The 23,645-nt window shown below is 34.3% G+C and overlaps 1 protein-coding gene across 2 annotated transcripts in view; it reads right to left on the reverse strand.

Annotated features, from left to right (window-relative positions):
• Ctf4 (Chromosome transmission fidelity 4) overlaps positions 1-23,645 on the reverse strand; it is a 71,709-nt gene that overhangs the window by 10,847 nt on the left and 37,217 nt on the right. For both annotated transcript variants that reach the window (XM_076476006.1, XM_076476007.1), the window contains exons 10-19: positions 22,642-22,726; positions 22,407-22,454; positions 20,752-20,935; positions 15,419-15,615; positions 14,228-14,412; positions 13,547-13,628; positions 12,860-13,025; positions 11,941-12,058; positions 11,411-11,513; positions 4,903-4,964 (exon numbers count right to left, since the gene is read on the reverse strand). In XM_076476006.1, the coding sequence (XP_076332121.1) occupies positions 4,903-4,964; positions 11,411-11,513; positions 11,941-12,058; positions 12,860-13,025; positions 13,547-13,628; positions 14,228-14,412; positions 15,419-15,615; positions 20,752-20,935; positions 22,407-22,454; positions 22,642-22,726 (1,230 nt within the window). The remainder of the gene's footprint in view (positions 1-4,902; positions 4,965-11,410; positions 11,514-11,940; positions 12,059-12,859; positions 13,026-13,546; positions 13,629-14,227; positions 14,413-15,418; positions 15,616-20,751; positions 20,936-22,406; positions 22,455-22,641; positions 22,727-23,645) is intronic.

Genomic DNA, 23,645 nt, shown 5'->3' on the forward strand with positions numbered 1-23,645 from the left:
AGGTCACCAGAACTATAAGAGTGCTATACTGGGTAATTATGAGATCTTTTTCTTGCCACAACATACAGTTTTTCTCAAGACTCTTCTGAAGACAAGAGCTGATTAGCAGCCAAAACATAAGGTGTCAACTAATTAGTGTCTAATACTATGAAGAATACAAAAAGCAAATAATTAGTAATTAGACATTAAGATGATTACACAGGATACTAATGCTGGCAGCAAAATAAAAAGGGTATTTCACAGTTTGTTTCAAGAAATGAATGACAAGTGTGCAGAATCAGTGATGATCAATATGTTTAGTTAGATATTTTTCAATGACAGCTTAATCATGTGAAGAAGGCATCAATAAGAATGAACATACACATCTTGCTGAAGGGGAAGTAATAACATGAATAGATATACACATTTTGGTGTACTTTTTGAGGGATGGATTTGCTGTTAAATGGTATATTTAGGATCTAGATGCAAAACCTTTCATGGATATTACCACACTAGACTCATGAATTCAAAGAACTTTCAGTACTTTAATAGAGTAGTTTGAATAAAATTCCGCATTGTGCATACCAAGGAGTTGAGAACTACAGTGATAGAAGAATAGAACAGAACCTCTTAATCATCATCTCCTGAATGACAAAGTGGGGCAAGATTCTTTATGTTGTTGCTTGGCATTTTTGTTGCATGCAACCAGTAAAAAACCAGCAATGTAATGAAATATATTATTGTAGCACCCGTTATGTAAAATGTAGTCGACACTGTGCTTCAAAGTTGTAACTATCTTGATGAACCTGGTGGGTTGACTGGACTTTTTGAATAAAATTCTGTGGATGGCATATACACTGCTGGCCAAAATCTTAAGGCCAATGAACATAAAGAAAAAATATGCATTTTGCTTCATTTCAGTATAGTCTAAAAAATATGCATTACTGCTTCATTTCAGTGTGGTCTAAATCTTTTGACCAGCTAGTATTTAGGCTAATTTCATAAGACATTTAGACAAGCTTTTCTAGATCAAACCTACTCTTACTCTTTGGCCACTTAGTTTTTGCATAAAGCCAAACCTTGAACATTGGACCGTAGTCCATATATACAACAAATGTGGTCATAATGACACCAGAAATAGACAAGATTTAGCTGTGATACAGTGGCTTGTTCCTCTGAATACTGACATGGTCTGGTATCCATAAGAACTGGCCTTTAATTGACGACAGAAAAGTGGGCCGGTCGGTTTAAAATGTCAAAGAGAACAGGGTCAGAAGTCATGTTAGGTGATTCCAGGGCTCAAAGACAGCTTAGAGAGTTTGTAAGTAGTAGAATTATGACTACTATTTAGCTACTATATGATCCAGGACAAGAGAGATGACATACAACATAGAAACTGTAAAAGGGTGTCTGTGAGTAACCAATGAACCATGACAAACCATGGCAGAGCCCACAGGGTCACCAGATTTTGAAACATCTGTATAAATAGGTATGGAGGGATGATTTGAAAGATGTTCTATAAAAAGAAGAGTACTTCCAGTCTGAAGTATTCGACTACATCTGAAGAAATATCATCCAGTGCCATACCCAACAGGTTCATGTTTGTCCTGATATGATAGCTAACAGGTGGAACAATTGACCATCTATTACCAAAGAGAACAGCTCACCAATGATGAAATTCAATTTCAGGTGGGGTGCTGTGCCAAGGATCGCAGCTTATAGCATATTGCAGAGAAAGTTGCAAATGTTAAAGAAGAAGAGGTGGTTTACGAGACTCATACAAATTGTGGACCAGTGAAGAGAGGAATGCTCTTCTGCAAAGCCAGTACCCCTGATAGTGAATGGGGTTAAAGAACATAAGTGATAATGGTCTGGCAGAACTGTAGACCAGAGACCTGTAGTCAACAGATCTTTAGCATAGAACGTCAACCTACTCCTCAAGAAGCAGAGGATGTTCAGTGCCCTGGCACACCTGAAGTGAAGCTGCTTAATGCGTAGGATAAGAGAGCATGTGGTCATAAAACAGTCTAGAAAACAAATTCTGTTACCACAAGAATAACATCTTCACTGAGACAAAGTTTTGAATTAAAATGCAATCTCTGCTGGTGTCAAAAGTGTGTGCAAATGGATTTTAAAGAAAAGAAATGAAAACTTATGATGCACGAAATGATTGAGGGCAGTTTAAAGCTGCTGCTCTATAAACCTCATGTTGAATTATCAACAAGATACCTGACCTACTGAATGTAAGCCCACTGATAAACTATGCAGTTAGAAAGAGAGGGATACTATCGGAAAGTATGCAAGACCTGTTTTTGAGCCTTCTATGACCCCTGGAAGGCAGGATTTCACCATGGATGAAAAATATGTGGAAAAAGTATTAAGGTCTTTGGAATAGAATGAACAACTAGCTGCCTGGACAATACAGTCACTTTATTGTTGGTAGAAAGATAACAACAGAATCAAGTTCCAAGAGAGTAGTGAAAGAAGGCCAACTGACTTTGTCCAACTTCCATCTTGGTATGTGAGTCGGGTGTGGCATTGACCATTGCCTGCCTGTTTCCCTCAAGATGATAAGAAAATGATTGTTACCACATGGGTCACTATAAACCTCCCCAAAGTAATGGGGAAAACGAAAAGATAAACAGATTGACAGAAAAATAGCAGTAAAAGACTGACTAAATGCATTAAAGTATGTGAAAGAAACATCACTGAATAAATAGAATTTACAATCGAAAAGCATACACACAACAGACCTACCCTTCCAATCAATGTCAGCATTACCCCTGTCAATTAAAATATCCTAAAAGGAGAATGGGAGATGGCAACAGAATTAAAGGAAAATCAAAGTTTGACTGAACATAAGTCTCTCCCATATACAGTAGGATGTAACAAATAGTGATGGTAGAACCCAAAGAAAGATGAACTGCCATAACCTCTAGTACAGTTGCTAGTGGCACAAATGTGGAAAACATGTACAACCATGATACAACTTGTCTTTTCTCTAAATGGAAAACAACTGAAGGGTTTCAAGTGGGCAGATTTCTGTCAGAAGATGGCAAATCTAGTGATTTCAGGCACTACCATATAACAGTTTTATATCTCGAGACCAATGGATTGGGACCTGAGCAGTCACCAGAAATAGTGGTAGAGAAAGAGACAGGAACAGATGTTTATTGGACCACACCCTTTTTCACAGAAGGCACAAAGCCCTTGACACTAGAAAAGAACAACGCTAATGTAGGTATGGAAAGATCAGTCTACTCATCCCACTGAGAACAGAGAACAGCAGCATATGACTGCGATGGTGTGGAAGACAATAGTTTCTGCACCTCAGAATACAATAGGTTATTCACTGTCCACAAGTGCTGTACCTCTTTATCCTCAATCCACTTAGAATAGAAATGGGAATGGTGGGGAGCCATCACATTTGACACAGTAAGGCTCCAAGTCACACAAATTCACCACAATCAACACAGGGCAAAAAACCATAGCAGAAGATTATGAGTGACCAAACCACTGGCATTTAAAACATTGAAGAGGGTTTGGTGTTGTGGGGCTGTATTTTACAGTGCAAGTAACCAGTCTTCACTGATGCTGGAGAGACCAGCAGGAATCCTCCACTCAGGGATGTAGAGAAGATCTATTTCAGCAATTACTCCTTGGGATATATTCAGATTACCTTGGGGAGTAAGCTGAACAGATATACATACCTCCAACAGTTCTGAACTTCAAGAAAAGGTCAGTGTGTTCTGGTTTTGATGTTTCTCCCAGAATACTGCCAAATATTAGTTTTCTGAAAGATTTTAAAGAGCCAGCAAGCATTTACAACCCATTCTGAATTAGAAACAGCAAAATCTGCCCAAGGGCCTTTTCAGATACTCAGTGTACAAAGAGAAAGTAAGAAACAATATCAATTATTGTTTTAGACTGAGTATGTTAGCATTCCAAGCATGGTCTACTTAACCTGAACTGTTCAGAGGAAATAGAATCCATTAGAAAAGAGAAAACATTTGGTACTCACTAGCACTACAGAGTCACAAGCAAAAGGCTCTGCAGCAATTTCAAGGTTTTGTGGAAATATACCCAAACACAAGCATTAGACACAAGGTCTACAGCACCCATGGAAGTTGTCCAAAACTGCATTCAGTTAATCCAAGCCCTGGAGGACCAGGGCATTCTCACTACAGGAATTCAAAGCCAAAGTGGTATGTTGTGGTTGGACCCCACAACCACCACAATCCTCTCCTCTCCTTCATGGGTCTCCATGCACAGCAAACATATGGGTGGATGTTCAGATATCAGAGGAGGTAAACTGAAATGACAGAAACTTCTCTTGGAGGTCCCCTCACCATGTACATCCATACAGATTGAGGAGTGATTCTTCACAGCATCACTTCTGTACTTACCTTAATGAAACAGAAATTCCTTATAAAATTTTTTCAACAGACCAAAATGAGACAGGATGATATTTAAGGGGTTATAATATCTTTATCTTATTACTAAGTATCATTTTTTAACAAATATGAATTTCTTTTAATTTGGGAATACTTGTGTTCCAGAATTTATCTTTATCAGTTGAATATTTCACTATTTCAGTTTTGTCACAAGGTATTAATGATGTAAAAGTTCACTATAACTAGCTGAAACTAAATTAGAATACCTTCATTTGTTAATTGAAAACTGATAGAAATGTTTCATTATAAATTCCACTTTGCATTGAATAAAGTTATTACAAATTCAACTCAATGTTAAAAATCAACTGAACTGTAAAATTTTGTTAATGACAGAAACAAATGTATTCCTGTAACATTAAACAGGACTGCTAGAAGTCATAAACAAAACATATATCAATAAAAAGAGCATCAAAAACACTTGGTGAATACAGACAATATTTTTAACAGAACTAAAAATAATGCTTCTTACCTTATATGCTGTTGAATTTCACTCAATCCAACAACGAAGAAGTGGTCTGATTTTCCTTTTGTCTAAAAATAAACTCGAAAATAAGAACACTGAAGTTCAAAAAACTAACATACAAAATATATGCATTAGAACTTCAAGTATATAAGTTCTGTTTATCTGTGATTTCAACTACCTGCAGCTTTTCGTGTGAGAGTTATTCATATTGCACTGCGAATGTGTACAACATGTGCAGGCACACCATACACACATTCAATAAATAATACATGCTTCATTCTAGCATGTACTGTACTTATAGCACCTTGTAAAATATTCACCAACTTGAACAGCCCAAAGCAAAAACAAGTAGGTTTAAATTTGGAATAGAAACATTATGTTTAAAGGCCTTAAAAACACAAATGTAAAATATTTGCTCTAGAGTTTGGAATTGGGAAGACAAAACATTATTTTGGTTTCAAAATTAATATTTTCCTGAATTAAAAATTTATTTCCAACAATACTTACCTTCCCTGATATGGTTATTACTTGATTACCTGGGTTTCAACTTTGCCAATCTAAGAATTTGTCTGATTTTTATTCTCAGTTGCTTTTGTCTTAACTTCCACTCATGTGCCTTTGACAACATTTGTTTCAAGACATTCTTCCACCTACTGGTACTGCAGGCAAGTATCTCATTCAGATAATTTTATCACATTTTTGAGATAATACCATCCCAGTCTCTATCACTGGTTACTAGTAGGTAGGAAGAGCAAGAGAATGTTAGTAGAGATAAGCATTATTAGAAATACATTTTTAATTAAGTAAAATGTTAACTTCCATAACATAATTACCCTCAATACCACTTACAGCTAAAATCCCACATTGAAATGGGTCAATCTCCATACAGAAAGTGTCTATATAGATCAAGGGGTGTATCAAGATAAAAGTGGTACCCGAGTGTGGGAAGTGCACTACATCCAAAACAGGAACGCTCTTCACTCTTAACTTTGATCCTATAACAAGGGTGGAATAGTACATAAGTAATCATCACCATAGGCCAATTCCAACCAGAAAGCTGAGGTTCCACAACCCAAGTTGGAATTAAGGGGTCTTGGTCACTATATCCTATGCTATGGGTTGGGCAATTGGACTGCAATGAAATATATAACCATAAACAAAACACAATGAAATCAAACAAAACATGCTGCATTTTTTAAAAAAAGATCCTAGGGTACAAGCTACATTGTGGGATTATAAAATGTATCCTGTGTTTTGGAGGTGAATGCAGAAGTAGGACCCACAATGCAATAGGGATACATCATCTATCAGTCTTAACCTCCAATTCACTAGTCTTACGTAAGATTGGTTGGTTGTTTGATTTAGTGTGTTATGGCACAAAGCAGCTAAGCTATCTGTGCCAAACATCTGGTAAAAAAGTAAAAGTAAATTCAGTAAAATTCTAAAAGGAAATTAAGGTAAAACAAAACAAAGTTTAAAAAGTAAATAAATAGCATAAAAACAATGTTTACATCTAGTCTACAATGTCAAGAGAAAAACTAGAGTAATTTAAGTTGTAATGGACTATCTGCAGCTTAACTATAATTATCATAACTCACCAGGAAGACTAACAGGTAAGTACAAAAACCACCGTTTCCACGAAACCACGTACAAAAACTGGTTTCGAGTTACTTAATGTTACGGCCAGTTTCTAATTTCAAATTGAACCAGATAAACTGTGATTTTTAAAAGGGAGCCACATTAAAAAGGTGTAAGGTATAAATTAAAAAACTTAAATGGCATTAAAAAGATCAATGGCCTTTAAAAAACTAAAAACATTACCAAGTTGGTCAGTGTCATCATCACCAATGTCTAATGTTATGGACAAACTTTGGGACAGAATATGCTTAAAATGGTGCTGTCATTGTGAATCATAACGATGACAAGAAAGTAAAATGTGGCTTGTGATCTGAGTGTTATACAAACTACACATTGGTGCATCAGTTCCAGATAGATATAAAACAATGAGTTAAAAAACTGTGACCAATGTGTAGTCCAGTTAGAACAACTTCCTCTTTCTGATCCCTACGGTAGCAAGACGGTCAAAGTAAAAAAAAAAAAAGGTTTTATTTAGAAAAGCTTGTTCTCGCGTTGCTCAATCCATGTCGACTGCCAGCTGGCATGGAGCTGAGCCTTGAATACAGGCACAGCGGTGATAGTGCCAGAGCAAATAGACTTAGCTCCAGTGTCGGCTAGCTCGTTCTCGCAAATACCAACGTGGCCAGGTATCCAGAAAAACTGGATAGAGTAGATGTTAAATAGAAATGGGCCAGTCGATTTTGAATATCAGCCAGAACAGGGTGTGAACCAAAGTGTAGCACTTCCAGGGTCAGTACAGAACTAACTGAGTCAGTATAAATCGTGCAGTTTGAGTTCTGCTTAGCTTCTATGTGATCCCTCTCAACAATAACTCTCATGATGAATTCAAAGTAGCATGAGGTGTAACCTCAATAGGTATAACCCCAATTGCCTTTGAATGCAACAGGAGTTCACTGTGTTGAGATGTGGATGTTTCCACCAATGTCACCAGATTGAAGCTTTTTTACTGACTATGGAGAGCCAGCAAGTCCCTCTAGTCCCTTCTGAATGTAAAAGGGAGATATTTGCCCTAAAGGTTTGTCTGAAAGTGAATGAAGTATAAGAAAACAAGGTGCAACAGGTGGTACAGATGGTGAGGACTGCTGCTCAGAATCTTCAAGACATGGTCATTTACCTAGACTGTTTTTTTCACTATTTTATTAAGATTTTTAATTGGAGAATCTATAATTAAAAAAGAAAATTTTGGTGCCCACCTACCATGGAGCCCTACAAGGAAATGCACTATTATGTCAAACAAGGACACTGCAGCAATGCCAGGGTTTTGTGAGCACTATACCCAAACACCAGCATCAGATATAATGTCCACAACACCTGTTGAGAACATCCAACACTGGTACTTGGTTGACCCTAGCCCAAGACCACCCATCTACAGGAATTCAAGGCCAAAGTGGTGTATGAGGGTTGGACCCCTCAATCACCAGGATCCTCTCTTCCCCTTCACGGGTTCCTACACACAGCAAACACGTAGGTGGATGTTTAGATCTCAGACGAGGTAAACTGAAAGAACAGAACCTTCCCTGGGAGGTCCTCTCACCACGTACAGGAGTCCACACCAAGAGGCATAAGATTAGAAATTAGGAGAGCAAGATGTGGGTGCTCAAACCCACAACATCCCACATCCATATCACCCTTCACTGCCTGCAGACAGTTGTGGGAAGGTGACTGCTCTCCCAAGTTAAAATAAGAATACAAAAAAGATGAAAAATAAATAAATAAAATAAAAAATAAGAAACTATCATTTGGGGGTAAGTAAGATAAAACTTCTTAAGTTAGAATACTTGCCCCCGATATGGTAGAGGCACTAATTAACACAACCTTGAACCATATCAGTATACTAACACTGTCATCTTAATTATTAGTAATTTTAGTTAAAAATAAGGTAATTTAAGAACTTGGCACTACTTTATACAGATGTACACTTTGAGTTGCATATAAAATGGCAATACTATTAGTAGAGCTCCTAGATGGTCTTATGGAACACCTAATTTCTACACAGCCTGATGTAACTGGTAATAAGAATAATTAAAATGGTTGTTAGTGCAAAATTGGATGGATATAAGCACACCTGTATGGATAACAGCTGCCACAGGGTGGGATCTCATTGAAACATGGTAAGGAACCCTGAAAGGCAGAAAGAAAAATACTCAACCCTCAAATACTCAATAATAGTTACGAATGATTAAATTGTGAACCTTGGGGACTAGGTGTTGATAGAGATAAGGAAGATCAATGACTAGATACCAATCTCCTGTCTTCATAAGCCCAACAATGAACAGGAACAAAACTCTGAAGAAATAGCCCAACTTTTCCATTAGCCCCAGACCAACCAGATTCAGCTAACTCTAGAATTACGTTTCAAATCGAAATGAAATGCAGGAGATGAAATCCCTATATGTTAGGTGGATAAGAGTGGGGAAGATGTAAACTGAATAATTAACTGGGGCTCAAAAACCCTGAGAGCTTCTGAACCAATGGTAAAGATTACCACATGCCCAGAAATGCTTGGAACTAAGTCCCCACAGCTACTGAAGGTATATGATCATCACCAACACTGCTGGTGATCCAACTAACAGTGGAAACTTTTGATATAGGCAGAATCTATTCTGAGTGCCAAGGTAGAAAGGAGCTGATGTTCAGGATCTTGTTACTCACAAAAAGGGACAGAACTATGACTCAAAACTTCAACAACAACTGAGAGGAATATAGAAGCCAAAAACTGAACCAACATGCATGCTAACAATGGATTCAGCTTGTTCTAAATAAAACTGGAGGTCCTAAGAGTGTTCTAACAAAGTGAAGCAAAATAAAATAAAATGTTGAACATCAACTGTACTTTTACAGACTTACACTGTCCCATCAGACATAAACATCTACAGGTGAGTTACAAACTTTGCCAAAATTCAAGTAGCAGGTATTACTTGAGAATCAGAAAAATACTTCAGTTTGGTGGTTGTAGGTAAACTCACAAAGATCCAATGTCTCAGATAAGGCTAATCTGTCCCTTCATGTAACTAAGAAATGAACCTTCCAGCATGAACCAGAATTTCCAGGTATGGGGAGGGGAAAAAAAATTGCTCTCAGACTTTTCAGCTATCAATTAAGTTGAAGACTCAAAAGCAACCAGGAAGAAGCCCAAAATATCACATATTCAAAAACAAACAGAATAAAAGACATTTATCCCAAAGTGGCTCCCAATTCTTTTTTCATAGGTCAGTTAAAGACCTTGGTAAAACAAGTTTTGTTACAGCAAAGCAACTGTAGGCAACTTGCTACATACTCCCTAAGGAATCAAATCCTTGACCCTGCAAATACAAGTCAGTAAACTTACCATTGACCCACAGGGTTTTGCTGAAAATCCAACAGATTAAAAAGAAGGCACAAGAAAAATCAAATCTAAAGCCTTTTCAAAATGAGAGTGACCTATGAGATATAAGAGGTGGGAGAACAGAAACCTAATTGACCTTCATGACAGATATAATAATCCTGAAATTTATATCACAATTGACTTGCTAATCAGGGTTTTTTAAAAAGTCTTTCCAAACAATTGCAATACTTAGAAATCTGTTAGTAATGCTTTGCCAAGATAAAAATGATAAAATTATCTGGAAGTGCTTACATAGAGTAACAGAAGTGAAACTGCATTGAGGTAGGTGGAGAGTATCATGACATAAATATTACCAAGGACAAATAAGTTGAGTATAAAAGACAGAAGCAACCAAGAAAAAATCAGACCAATGTTTAGTTAGACATAGCTGAAACCCTGGAAGTTGAGTAATAACTATAAGTGGCAGCAGAGGTGTGTTTTGGAATTCCTTTCTTGTTTTCTGTATCTTATTGATGTATTATGGATGTGTGTGCAGTAGCACCTGATTTATTTATGCAATCTTGTCCCTTGAAGTGTACATTTTAAGATAATTCATCTGTCCTAAGACTGGTGGGTGCACTGAGCTTAATATAAAAAATAAATTACAATAATGATTTTTTTATTTAAATAATCTAAGTTATTTAATTGCAATTTAGCTGGTAAGCTTATAAAGCATATATATCCAAGACTCCAAAGAAAATACATGATGCAAAAAAAATGATCTGGAATATCTACAATCTATTTTCTAAAGTACATGTATTGAGCTTAATACCCTATTCGATTACATCACATAAAAAAAAACATCACTATTTACAGTGTGATACAGCCTCCTAAGTTTTAAGGAGAAAAAAAGACTTATTTACTTTATATTTCAGAATGTTCTCCTTCCCTCTTCAGCAAGTAGACAGATTGCTACTATGTTGAAATGTAAAAGAAAGGTTTTTTTGTTATCTTGTTGTTCTCATTGGGTCAGTTTTTAATTTACTTTATGTATCCACATAAAATGTGACAAACTTTGTGTACAAACCTGCTGTACATAAAACATCAAATACGTTACAAAAGTATTTTTACAAAAGATATATCTGTGAATTGCCATCATCAGTTGGGCTGACACTCTGACAAATCATAGTGCAATATAATGTTTGTGTGATGAATAAAAAACCTTTGGTCATAGTACAGCTTGCACAATGCACAACTCTGATAACTGTAAAATGTGCATCAACAGTTTATTTTTATTATCCCTGTATTCTGCATATGGTACTTTTTCTCCTCTACTATGAACTGTCACTAAATAAGCAACACATAAGAAAATGAACAATAAATAACTTTGACATCAATAAATATGTACCATGTTTATCTTTTGGTATTTTTTTTTAATTTTTTTGTAGATAAACTAACAATATTTTATCTGGAAGGTGATTTTTACTCAGAAATATAAATTAATAATTTTTATTTTTATTACAAGAGTACATGCATTTTTTTTTCATCTAAAGATACTACACAGTAACTCACATGTGATTTGGTGTTTGCTACTGGAAACCACATGTTCTGTAGATTCAACAACCTCACCACACCAGATGAGTCCACCGTACAAGGTGTCCCTTCATCTGTGAAACTACAAGAAAAATAATCTACTAACATAAATGTGTGAAACATATTGCACAGAACAAAGATATAACAGGATAAAACATTGAAGTAAATGTTTCTTGTAAAACCTGTACCTAATTTTGAAATTACTCTATCCATGCACAACTCTCTCTCTCTCATACATGTAGAAATACTTATAGATATATAATTTGCATCTATGCTTGGGTCAATTTATTTAAAACACATTGAGAAGTTTCATTTTATACCAGTTTTGGATAAAACAACAAATAGGCCATGCAAATAAAAAAGAAGCATTTTGAAGGCAGGCTTAACAATAATCAAATGGAAAGTTATTTCTTGTCTACAGGAGTCACTAGGTTCAATATGGGACTACTGTCTCTTTACAAAACACAAAATAAAACAAGAATAAATGAACTCAAATTGTAGACACTTACCCAGCCCATACAACTGTTGCTTTAGGACTCAGAGCAACAGGTTGAATTGGTATATTGGACTGAGTTTTAGCTTCAACTTTAAGGATTATCATTGCCAGTGACTGCTCTCCAGGAATACCTAAAGTAAAAAATATATTATGCATGACTGGCTTGAATAAAGGTGGCATTTGTAACACCCAGGAATCTAACTCTAATGTTAAGTCAAAGCCCTACTGACAGGTCTAAATAAAAGTATTGTTTCTAACAACTAGGATCTTAAAACCAACATCAAGTCAGATCCCTCACAACACAACTACGTGAAAGTATTATTTCTAATACTCAGTGACCTCAACCTAACAATGTCAGTGTTATTACTCATTTAAAAAAAGTAGGCTTTCTAACTCCTAGAATTTCAAAATTAAAATCAAGCAAGTGCCCTCATGACTAGCCTAAATAAAAGCATTGTTAATAACATCTAGGAACACAAACGTGGTCATGCAAGCTTATAAAAAATTAAAACTGAAGTTTTGGTAATCTTCACTAGACACTTGTGCAAAGTATTTAGTGGAATCAAAGCTGAAGTTAAATAAAAATTACATGCCATAACTATGTACAGTTACAGAAAGTTGAACAAAATTAAAAAGCCCAAAGTACTCAGCATTATAATAAAAATTAAATTTTACTTCAACATATCACATTTTTAATAACAGCTATTACGAAATGTTTACAATAGGTATAAATAGTGTAAAACCAAATATTAGGTTTTTTCATTAAACATTTAAAGGTATATATAGAGAGTAACTACTTGTTTTCAATTTGGTTCCTTTTACTCTGATGAATGATACAGGAATATGTGTATGCTTATTACCTGTACAAGCATTAACAAGATAAAATTTTTGATCACATTTTTAGGTGGAATTTTAAAAAACTGCTAACATACCTGCCCCCTGGTGATAAATAATTAGAAGTTTTACACCAAATCCAACCATGCAGACAAGAGGGCCTGGTAAAGAAAATATGTCTCGTTGAATTCCACCTATGGTGAATATTCTAACTAATCGAGTGTTTGTAGTAACAGCAGTCCATTGTTCCCCAACTGCAACACCCTGGAATTACATGCACATTTATAAGTAGATTTACAATGAATTTCATCATTTCTGTTTTCTAACTTATATGGAATTCAACTGTACTTTATCTGACCATAAAAGCCAATGCTATAGAATTACGACATACATTACATGAAAAACAAACATACATGCCTGAACTATTCATAAACCCTTGAATACATGAATAAATATACACACTTAAAACTATTCATAAACACTTAAATATATACATCAGAATTATTAACAAAACACTTAAATTCATCCATAAATACACACATCTGAACAATACATATATGTAGATATAGACATGTGAACTATTCATACACTTAAATATACATTTTAAACTAGATACAGCATATATTTAAATCTGGATTACATATACATTATTGAGCTACAATTAATATATCTGTTATTGCAATAGTTCAAGAGGATTGGTAAATAATTTGCAAGTTGGCCCAAAATTGCCACTCTTAAAAATATATTCCTGTAAGCATTAAGAACAGTATACAATAACTTCTCACCACAACCTCCTCTTCTTCTGGCATTTCTATTGTCCAATCCTTAATGGAATCCCATGTTCCAAAGTGCATACAAACCAGTTTACTGAAATCATAGAGAGAGAAAATATTTATAAATCAAATCCTCACACAAACTGATGTTTCTTTACATTGACCATTGAAGTTGTTACTGTTTTGAGTATTATCTTTAAACAGGAAACTTCCTGAACTGATGTTGGTATTCTGTCAGGAATACTCACCAAAAAACACTTTACACTTAATTATTCCTTTTTTCTACAGTAACATTAATTTTTCACTTCATGATTAATAATAATAATAACAAGAACAAAAAGACAGAAAATAATATTGTATTTTTGACACTGTTAAAAGAAGCTTTTATTCAAAAGTGAGATACACTTATGAATTCCTTAACCATTAAAATAGCATTTTTTTTAGTTCATACACTTGTCCACACTAACTGATAATTAACATATACATTAAAATATAATCTATAAAACAAACCTGCATTGACATATCTTCATTTGTACCACATGCCAAGGGAAGTGTTATTTAAAACATTTGCCTTTCTAAATTTTCTCTACCCCAAGTAAAAGTAACATTTTTATATCTTACCTAACCACATGCCAAGAAAAATATTGTTTAAAACATATTTCTAAATATTTTATGCCACAAGCTATATCTCACCTTGTCATATTTTCCTCTCTACCACATGCCAATACAAGTGCTTCTTTAGATAAAGCTGCCATTTTGTGACTCATGACATTTGTAACATGCATGGGATGATGTATTGCTGCATCATGAAACTCAACATCAATAGTATTTTCTTCTTCAGTGTTATAGCAGCGAACTATTCCCACACAGTTCCACAGCTGAAAGATACAACACAGACAGGCTGGTATATCACACACAACAGCAGTAATAATAGAATAAGATATACAAAGTATTTTTCCCATTTCTAGTTAAAACCTACCTTCTGAAAGTGTCACAGAATAGTTGTGTATTTACAATGTGCACTAAAGGGAATGGTCAGGAACCAACACTTTACAGTAGAGCTGCTAGAAATATTCTCTTGCCAACTACCCCCTCAACTTATATTTTGGCAAACTGCCAGTGTGGCAATTATGAAATATATAAAACTCATTTTAAATTACTGGGAATAATAATCAAAATAACATTTTATTCCAGTTTAACATAAGATCTTTTAGATAGCCACACCACCACGTTGACTAAATAATCATATGAAAATTATCTCTAATGGTAAAGTTACAGACTGATTGACACAGGTGTATTTTTATTTACTATTATAGGTAAGCCATGAGGAAGGACTACATGACTATATGCACTAAATAAAGACTAGATTAAAACACGTTTTGGTTCAATTACTGTATATTTCTATAACATTACATAGTCCAACCACTAAATTTTAGTATGATCTAAAATAAATCATGTCCACATTTAAACTTGATTCCAATATTCACACTCATGACTTCCTAATCACTTACAAGTTTAAACCTATCTATCTACTAAGCTTTAGGTTTCAGCTTTGTTGCAGTATCTGCCCAAAGTAACAAAATCCTAGACATGAAGTTGGATTGATAATATGAAAATTCCTGTATTTGGAGAGAGAGAGAAAAACTGGCATTAACTGGATACTTGTATTTTTAATTTTTTCAGCCACAAACTTTATTTTCAGCATCCAAAAATCTCTCCTCACATAAAAAATCTGGTGACTATGTCCATGTGGTGTTAGAAAGACAATTTTGTGCCCTGTATTCACTTAAAAATAAAGATGCATAACCATTATTAGCTGAAACATTCAAATGGATTTGTATGTATATAATTTCTATGAAACTGTTTCTTAATGGTAGTACATACCATAAACCTATGGTGCAAATGAACAGGAGTGGAGCCAGGTTGAAAGGCTTGCTGTACCAGTGGAGGTGGTGGGCCCTTTTCACCTATCCTTTCAATAATCTTAGTTTTTGTGCCTTTACCAGTGTCCTTGCTATCTTCATCATCTTTTCCAAATATTACTGGATCATAAGTTGCCTTAATAGCGCCTATATCTAGAGCTTTAACAGGTAAATAAAAATTATACAAGTTAAAAAAGGGATTCTCAGTGTGTCAACTTAATGCAAAGATGCCAACTATTTCAAATGACTGAGCGTAATGATTGTAGACAGAGCACTTTATCATTTGTGGCTACTTAGCCTGACCAATGTCTCTAAGCTGTTTATTATTATATTATTATTATAACTATTATTATTTATTACTGCTATACATTGCTCATTTATGACTGTGTTTTGTGTATTTAATAAATAAATTTAAAAAAAATTATTTTGAAATTATGTCTTTTATTTAGCTCAGAGTAGCAAACATACTAGTAAAACAATATTGAACATGCACAAACAGTAAGCAGAAGAAGCCTTTGTGTAAGGACTAGTTTATATCATGTTTATGACACTTAATGTAATAGTTTTGCAGCTGTTGCAGCCTTTGCTTTCATGTGAATGTCTCTGGATGGTTGGAAGTTATAACGACATTGTCCATTTGATTGCATACAAAACTTGTGTGTTATAATTGCCCTCAAAACTGAGGTGCTCAAGTATGGTCTGAACTTGTTTTTGTTTTTAGTCACTAAACTAAATATTCTTTCACTGTCAGCATTAAAATGGAAGATTGTAAGAATTCCAAGCATAGCCTTACACAGAATGTCTTACTTCTGGTTGCCATTTCCATCCTTAACTGTAGACAGCTGAACCCAAAACTTGTCAACATTCAACTGAAGGACAGTTTCTGAGAAAGTATCAATTTCATAGTTCAAATATTGCCCTTCCAACTTGTCAATAGTGTTGTGCTCATGTGTATTGACAAAGACAGGATACCTGTCTGTGAAGAAGTGTAGAAAAGAGAAATCTTTGCTGACTTTCAGTTTTGGATCAGCAACCTCTGCGTGAATCAGAAGTTCTTCATTTAGAGGGAAATGTTTCATCATGCAATTTGTAGCTGCAATATAGTATTTCTTGACACTGGTGTAAAAACTGATCAAGTCCAGGTCCTTTTCATATTTAACAATGTATTCCTTGGCAGCATTTCCAACAGAAACTGCCTCATCGGATTTGTGTAAGGATTCATTGTTGTAGTCAAGTTCAGAATAAAAGATATTCTGGCTTGATGTATCTGACAAGTATATTTTTAACTTGTGTACTCAGAGTTCTATGCATAATGTGTATGCAAGGTTCTTCTCTTTGCAATATCAAATTGGCTTACTCAAATAGAGGAATTGCAGACTGAAGACAAAGACAAAATAACAAGTTCATTTTGTTGTCCAAGAAAACTGTTAACTTATCTAACTTGCTTTGTGCATAACTTTTCTTGGTTATTTCCTTGCTAGCTTTTGTTTTCTTATCTTTTTCATTGATTCTCTCTTCTGTAGTTCAAGGTAAGACTGCCTAAACATATATTGAGTTATTTCAAATGTTTCTTTGTCTGCTTTTGGAGACTCTTGTCTTGTGTCCCTGTGTGGCTGAGAGGATATCTTGAGTGTTAAAGTCTTGCTGCCTGACTGAGATGCACTCTTGAATTTAGTTTTTCCTTTTCACAGTGAAAATACTCCTTTAATGGCTTCCACATGTCCAATATTCTGTTGAGGCACACCCAAAGTGATAGCCATCTTGTGTTAAGAAGTTGCAGAATTTTTCTTGTTTCTTTGTCATACAACCTTGAAACTTTGAAATGTTGTTTTCTGCTAGCACTTTTGTCCAGATAATTGTAGATTTCTATCAATATATCAGATACTGGGCAGCAATATTCATGAAGTAAATGCTAGGCTGTCATCTTGAGATGCGTCCCATCACTCCTTTACCTATACCAGACATAACTGAGACACTGTCAGAAAAAAAACTAAGACAGTTTTCCCATGGAATTTTCCTCTTTGTCAGTTCGAGGTTCGAAAGCTTGAAAATATTCTCTCCCATTGAAGATTCTTTCCATTCCACCATTGTCAAAAGAGAACAAACAATTTTTCCAAGCAAAGGGTCAAGATATCATACAACCACTGGATACAGTTTTGAGTCATCCATGTCTGTGGATCCATCTGTGGCTAAACTGTAAGCACCTCACTCAAACTATTGGTAGACGTCGAAGATACAAACATTTTTTATTATTTCAAGCACAAACATGATTATCGCAAGTCGCCATTTGGACTATGTCTTTTATTTATTATCAAAATTTATTTGTATCTCATTAGAAATTTTCTTTTCACCCCTTTCAAGCCCTGGGGGAACAATTTATCACTTTATTGTATAGGCCTATATAATATATAATAATTTGGGAGTTGCAACAAGTCGTAATATTTGTCTGTATGAGCGTATAGTCGTAATGTATACACCAAAATCATAATGATTACACTCAACTCGTTGGCATCTCTGTTAATGTGATTAGAAAAATAACCATTGCTCAGAGAAGGAACTGATAAATTTAAATTATATGAAACAAAATACTAACACTGTTCATATATATATTATTTAGACTGATTGAAAATTTGTTTTTCAAATTTTTTGTTGTTCCTTATAAAACTTGGCATATTTTAGAGTTTTAAAGCTCTTACGAGGTCTGTTCAAAAAATACGCGGACTGACGTCATAAAACAAAATGTACTTTATTTAGAAGTTACAGGTCTGGGACACCTTCAAAGTACTCTCCTCCCCAACGCACACACTTATCCCAACGGTGCTTCCACTTGTTGAAACAGTCCTGGTACGCTTCTTTTGTAATGTCCTCCAGCTCCTTCGTCACATTTACCGTAATCTCGGAAATCGTCTCAAATCTTCTTCCTTTCAAGGTTTTTTGAGTTTGGGGAACAAGAAAAAATCGCAAGGAGCAAGGTCAGGTGAGTAGGGGGGTGGAGAAGAACAGTGATTGAGTGTTTGGCCAAAAACTAATGAGTTCTGCGTGGCACAAATGTCGCAGCAACGTGGTGCATCTTCAATTTTTCGGTCAAAATCTCGTAACAAGATCCAACTGATATCCCACACTCTTCAGTAAGCTCCCTGACAGTCAGACGTCGATTTGCCTGCACCAGGGTGTTGATTTTGTCGACGTGTGGGTCGTCAGTTCACGTGGAAGGACGTCCAGGACGCTCATCATCTTCAATGGACTGTCGACCATCCTTAAAACGTTCATGCCACTTGAAACATGCCGTACGCTTCATAGGAACATTATCGTAAGTCGTGTTAAGCATAGCAAAAGTTTCAGTCGCAGATTTTCCAAGTTTAACACAAAATTTCACAGCAAGTCGTTGCTTCTTCAGGTCATTCATTCTGAAATCCGCCAAATGAAAAAATCGCACTTCACTTAAAACCGCGTAGCTAATACACAAATGAAGATATCTGCAATCGGGAAATGGCGTCGTAATCAGCTGATCTGTGCGAACCTAGCGACACCAATCGGATTCCCCTGGAACCAACTGGAGCCGCGCAATTCAAACAGTCCGCGTATTTTTTTAACAGACCTCATATGACCTATTTTTGCATAAAAGGGAGTTTTAAGAAAACTAGTCTGACTCTGTTTAAACAAATTTTACATTAATATCATGTCACAATCTTGCTATGTTTTGTTATTCTTAATGCCACATTACTGTACAATTATATTTTTTAATACTTTTTACTATAAAATGTTCCAGCTCAGCCATGTTTTTTGAAAGCTCCATATTAATATCACATTCTAGTGTGGCTATGTTTTGTAATACTTTTTTATTAAAAAGACAAATAAAATATTGGGAATCAAAGAAACCTGCAAGAAGAGACTGTAGAAAATCAAATAAACAAGGCTGGAAGTACTGTAGGCATTATTTACTCAAACAACAAACCTCTATTCCAGCTCTATGCTGTTACCTAGAATTACATTTGGTGGAGTCAAAATAGGGAATTTTTAGTTTGAGTAAATAATGTCTACTGTATCTCCACAGCCTTGTTTGCTTACATTTTTTACAATACCTATTTGCAGGTTTTGAAATTTTCAATTCTTTTATTTAAGTTGCTTGCTGTTTTGTTTTTAATGCTTAACTACAAGTAAAGAATTATTTTATATGATAGCTAACTTTATACATTATAATGATAATAAACATTGCTAGTAACTAGCTGATGTTGATCATGATGATTTACTGCAGCTATTGATTATTTGATCACATTAGTTTGAAATGTAAAATGCTAAGCTGCAGCTGGAGATTGTCATGGACACTTACTTGAGAATACAGGGAGCATTTAGCTTCTAGGTAACTAAATTCTCTAAATATAAAATGCATAGCAATGAGCAAATACATGACTAGACCTTTACTAGTTAGTGAAATAAAATTTTACCAGTAGAAAAGGTAGTCTTTTGAAATAAATATTGCTTTGGATAAACCTTATTTTTTAAAGATCATTCTATAAATTTGTGCAACAAAAATTGTATGCAAGTTTTTTTTTTCTTTCTTCACTTCATACATAATATAGGGGTTGTATTTCTAAAGACACTGATTCTATAGTGTATAAAGAAATGTGTATATACGTGTTATTTATCTAATGTTCATACATTATTGGCTAATTCCTGTTTTACCTTGAGCTTAAGATATTTTAAAAGAAAAACCAGATATTTGTAAGCTTTAAGGGGTAAAGATAACATGGTCTACAATAGAATTATGATGTTTTTTGGCTTATATAAAATATAGAAGAAACAAACTGACTCTTCTATACCTCTCTGATCTCACAGTACCTTATTTATTATACTAAAAAAAGGTATGGGTGCAATATACCAAGTCATTTTTGTTGTAGGATGGTAAGAAATTATTAATAATAATAATTACAAATGGGCCATTTTGAGAGGATTTTTTTTTTCCTTGTAATGCTAACGTATTTTTTTTTGTGTGCATTTTCATATGCATACAGTCCTAGCAGTCAATGGTTAAGATTTTAAAATTGTTGTTTGAACTGAATCTTTACTCAAGATTCTTTTCACCTTAATGTTTAACTAAGGTTTTGTGCAATTCCTTCTGATCCCTATTAAGAACTACTATAATTGTTAATGAAATCATGTTCAATCCTAGATATATTGCGTAATGCTTCTTGTATTCCATCCTGGCTATGTTTTTATGCCTCATGTTACTTTATAACACAGCTATGTTTTATTTAATGCCATGTATTAATGTCACAGTTAAATTATTTATCTTACCATTTTCATCATCACTATCATCATCAACAGCTTTCAGGTTTTCAGAGCAGTAGTGAACAGCAGGAATTTCATCATCATTTACATCATTAGATAATTTCACACTATCTGATCTGTCCTCATCATCACTATCTGAAGATAAACCTGATAGCAGTTTATTATTGACTGTTTTGGGATCAGCAACTATCTGCAAAAAATAAATTTATCCTATAATTGTATGTATAAATTTTGTACTTGTGTAACAATGTAACCTTTAAATACTAAAAACCATTAAACAAAACTGTCAGAAATGAACTGGGGATTCACTATTTGTTTGCTATTAAAGAAATAAAGTTCTTTACTAACAATTACATAATTTCATATTATTGATACTTGTAATAATAGGCTATGAAAACCATACATCTATTAATTTAAGAAAGTAACATATTCAGTAACACTTGTAAAATCTGATTAATTATCTCTGCAAGACAGCAAGTTTCATAATATAAACCATACTTTATTATTCCTTGCAGGGAATGGTAAAAACAGTAATCATTATCTTGTAGCTTTCTAAACACTAATGAAAATGGTGTAATGTGACACATTTTAAATAATGTTTGCAACATAATTTATTTGAAAAAATGGTTCGGTAGAGCTACTCTAAATGCTCTGATTTTCAAACAACCTTTTTAAGAAACAATTTAAAAGAAACTCAGTAAACATCTCACCCCAAGATATATGGGGTGAATTAAATTTCCAGAAATCCTGAAGCATGCAACAAGTGGTAGGCTTCTCAAAAATAATACGAAAAGCAGTCTATGCCAGAGGCTCTTTGTTATGCTCTTAGTTTGTAGTAACTATTCCACTGTTCTAATTTCATACATTCTATATGCCTTTGGATGTCCTTAACATCAGATGTGCATAAGAAAGGCATACAATTTTTTTTTTTTAATTCCTGAACAATCCTGTGGTGGAAAAACAGTTTACTACAAAGTGCCACACATTTCTTTTTATATATTTTTACCTTCATGTATCCTCTGGCTTTTGTGATGTTCTGACAGTTGCATTTGAATGATGAATCATTCTGTATGTAACACAACCTGTAGATAAAAATTACCTGTACATTCACTTATACACTCACCCTTGGAAAGAGTAAAAACTTAATTTAAAAGATAACTAGTAATAAAATGTTTAACCACTGTTAGTATACCAACCTCCAACTCTTTGTTGGAGATTAAGATGTATACTGAAAACAATAATTCTGAGTTGCTTCTATTAATATAGTTTATCATCTTGTTTCAGCTAACACTGTTTATTGATTTTGAAAATTCATGTAAGTCTTACAAGGACTACCTGCACTAGTTGAAGCTAATATAGAACACAGACTAGAAGAAAAGCAGTCTGTTAGCAGCTTCACTCGTTACTCTATTTAACCGAGTAATAGAATTTGACTGTCACTCTTATAATTAACCCACAAGCCCAAAAAGTAAAACATAATTTTGCAGCAAGGATATGAATACCATGGACACTCAGGCTCACAAGAATGCTAACTACTAAGCTATGTTAGCACAATAAATAAATATATAATATAACCAAAATCACTTAACGACTCAAGTTTCACAACAGTTTCTTCATGTTTTTTCTGACTGTATTAAACTACATACTGAATACAACCTTACCAATTCATTTTCTACTATTCTGATGTTTCCTATCAAACCTAGCTGGCCCTATAAAAGAAAAACAATATAATAAGAACAAAAAAATAGGAAAATAATTAGTAACAAAATGAGAAAAAATTTCCACAAATTAATCAGTATTAAGAGAGTTCAACCATATAAAAACAACTGGATTTTATATTCTACATATATTTCCAATTTTAAAATTATAAACTGTAAATAAAATTCTTTAGTGTACCTGAATATCAGAGAAAGCTAATTCCATTTTTCCAGTAGGGTTCCAAGCAATGTTACAAAATGGTACTCCTTTATCTAGCTTTACACTACAACAAAACATCAAAATAAAAGTAATCTCATCACATGATCCTGAGAGGCATGTACAATTTCTTAACAAGTTTCTGAAAAGTAGTGTTTAATGCCAAAATCATTAAATATCTTATAGTTGATATACCTGATAATGCCAGATAACCAGATCAAACAATGTAACCACACACATAATATCTAAAAATACACAACTTTTTCATAGCTCATTTTATTCCAACATACTTCCAAGTATTATGTCAAATGTTAAAACAATCTCCATAACCATACCAATAATATTTTGTTTGTTGTGAAGCACAAACCTACGCAACAAGCTTTCTACACTGAGCCAGTGGAGGATTCCAATAATACATTGACACTTTTATCTTTTTATTTTCATATGTACTAATAACACACAAAAGGTTGTATTGATAGGTCAAATCTGAATGGTCCAGCATGGCCAAGTGGTTAAGGCATTCGATTCATAATCTGAGGATTGCGGGTTCGAATCTCTATCATACCAAACATGCTCACCCTTTCAGCCACGAGGGCGATATAAGTGATGGTCAATCTCCCTATTCTTTGGTAAAAGAATACCCGAAGAGTTGGCAGTGGGTGATTGTGACTAGCTGTCTTCCATCTAGTCTTACACTGCTAAATAAGGGACACCTAGTGCAGATAGCCTTAATGTAGCTTCATGTGAAATTAAAAAACAAACAAATCTGAACTTCAAGTACAGGACACATTAATCGACAAAAATACACAAACTCACAGCTCAAACATGTACATTTGACATAATAAAATTAAAAAAACAAAACAGATCTTATATTAACAGATTAAACTTGTACCTCTATTCTAGTATATACACATCAAGACTCATCCATGATGAAGAGAAAAGCATTTGCTGAGGAGCGAACAATGTTTCAATCTTCATTGACTTCA

Source organism: Tachypleus tridentatus, chromosome 13 (assembly GCF_004210375.1).
Source record: "Tachypleus tridentatus isolate NWPU-2018 chromosome 13, ASM421037v1, whole genome shotgun sequence".
Taxonomy (NCBI): domain Eukaryota; kingdom Metazoa; phylum Arthropoda; class Merostomata; order Xiphosura; family Limulidae; genus Tachypleus; species Tachypleus tridentatus.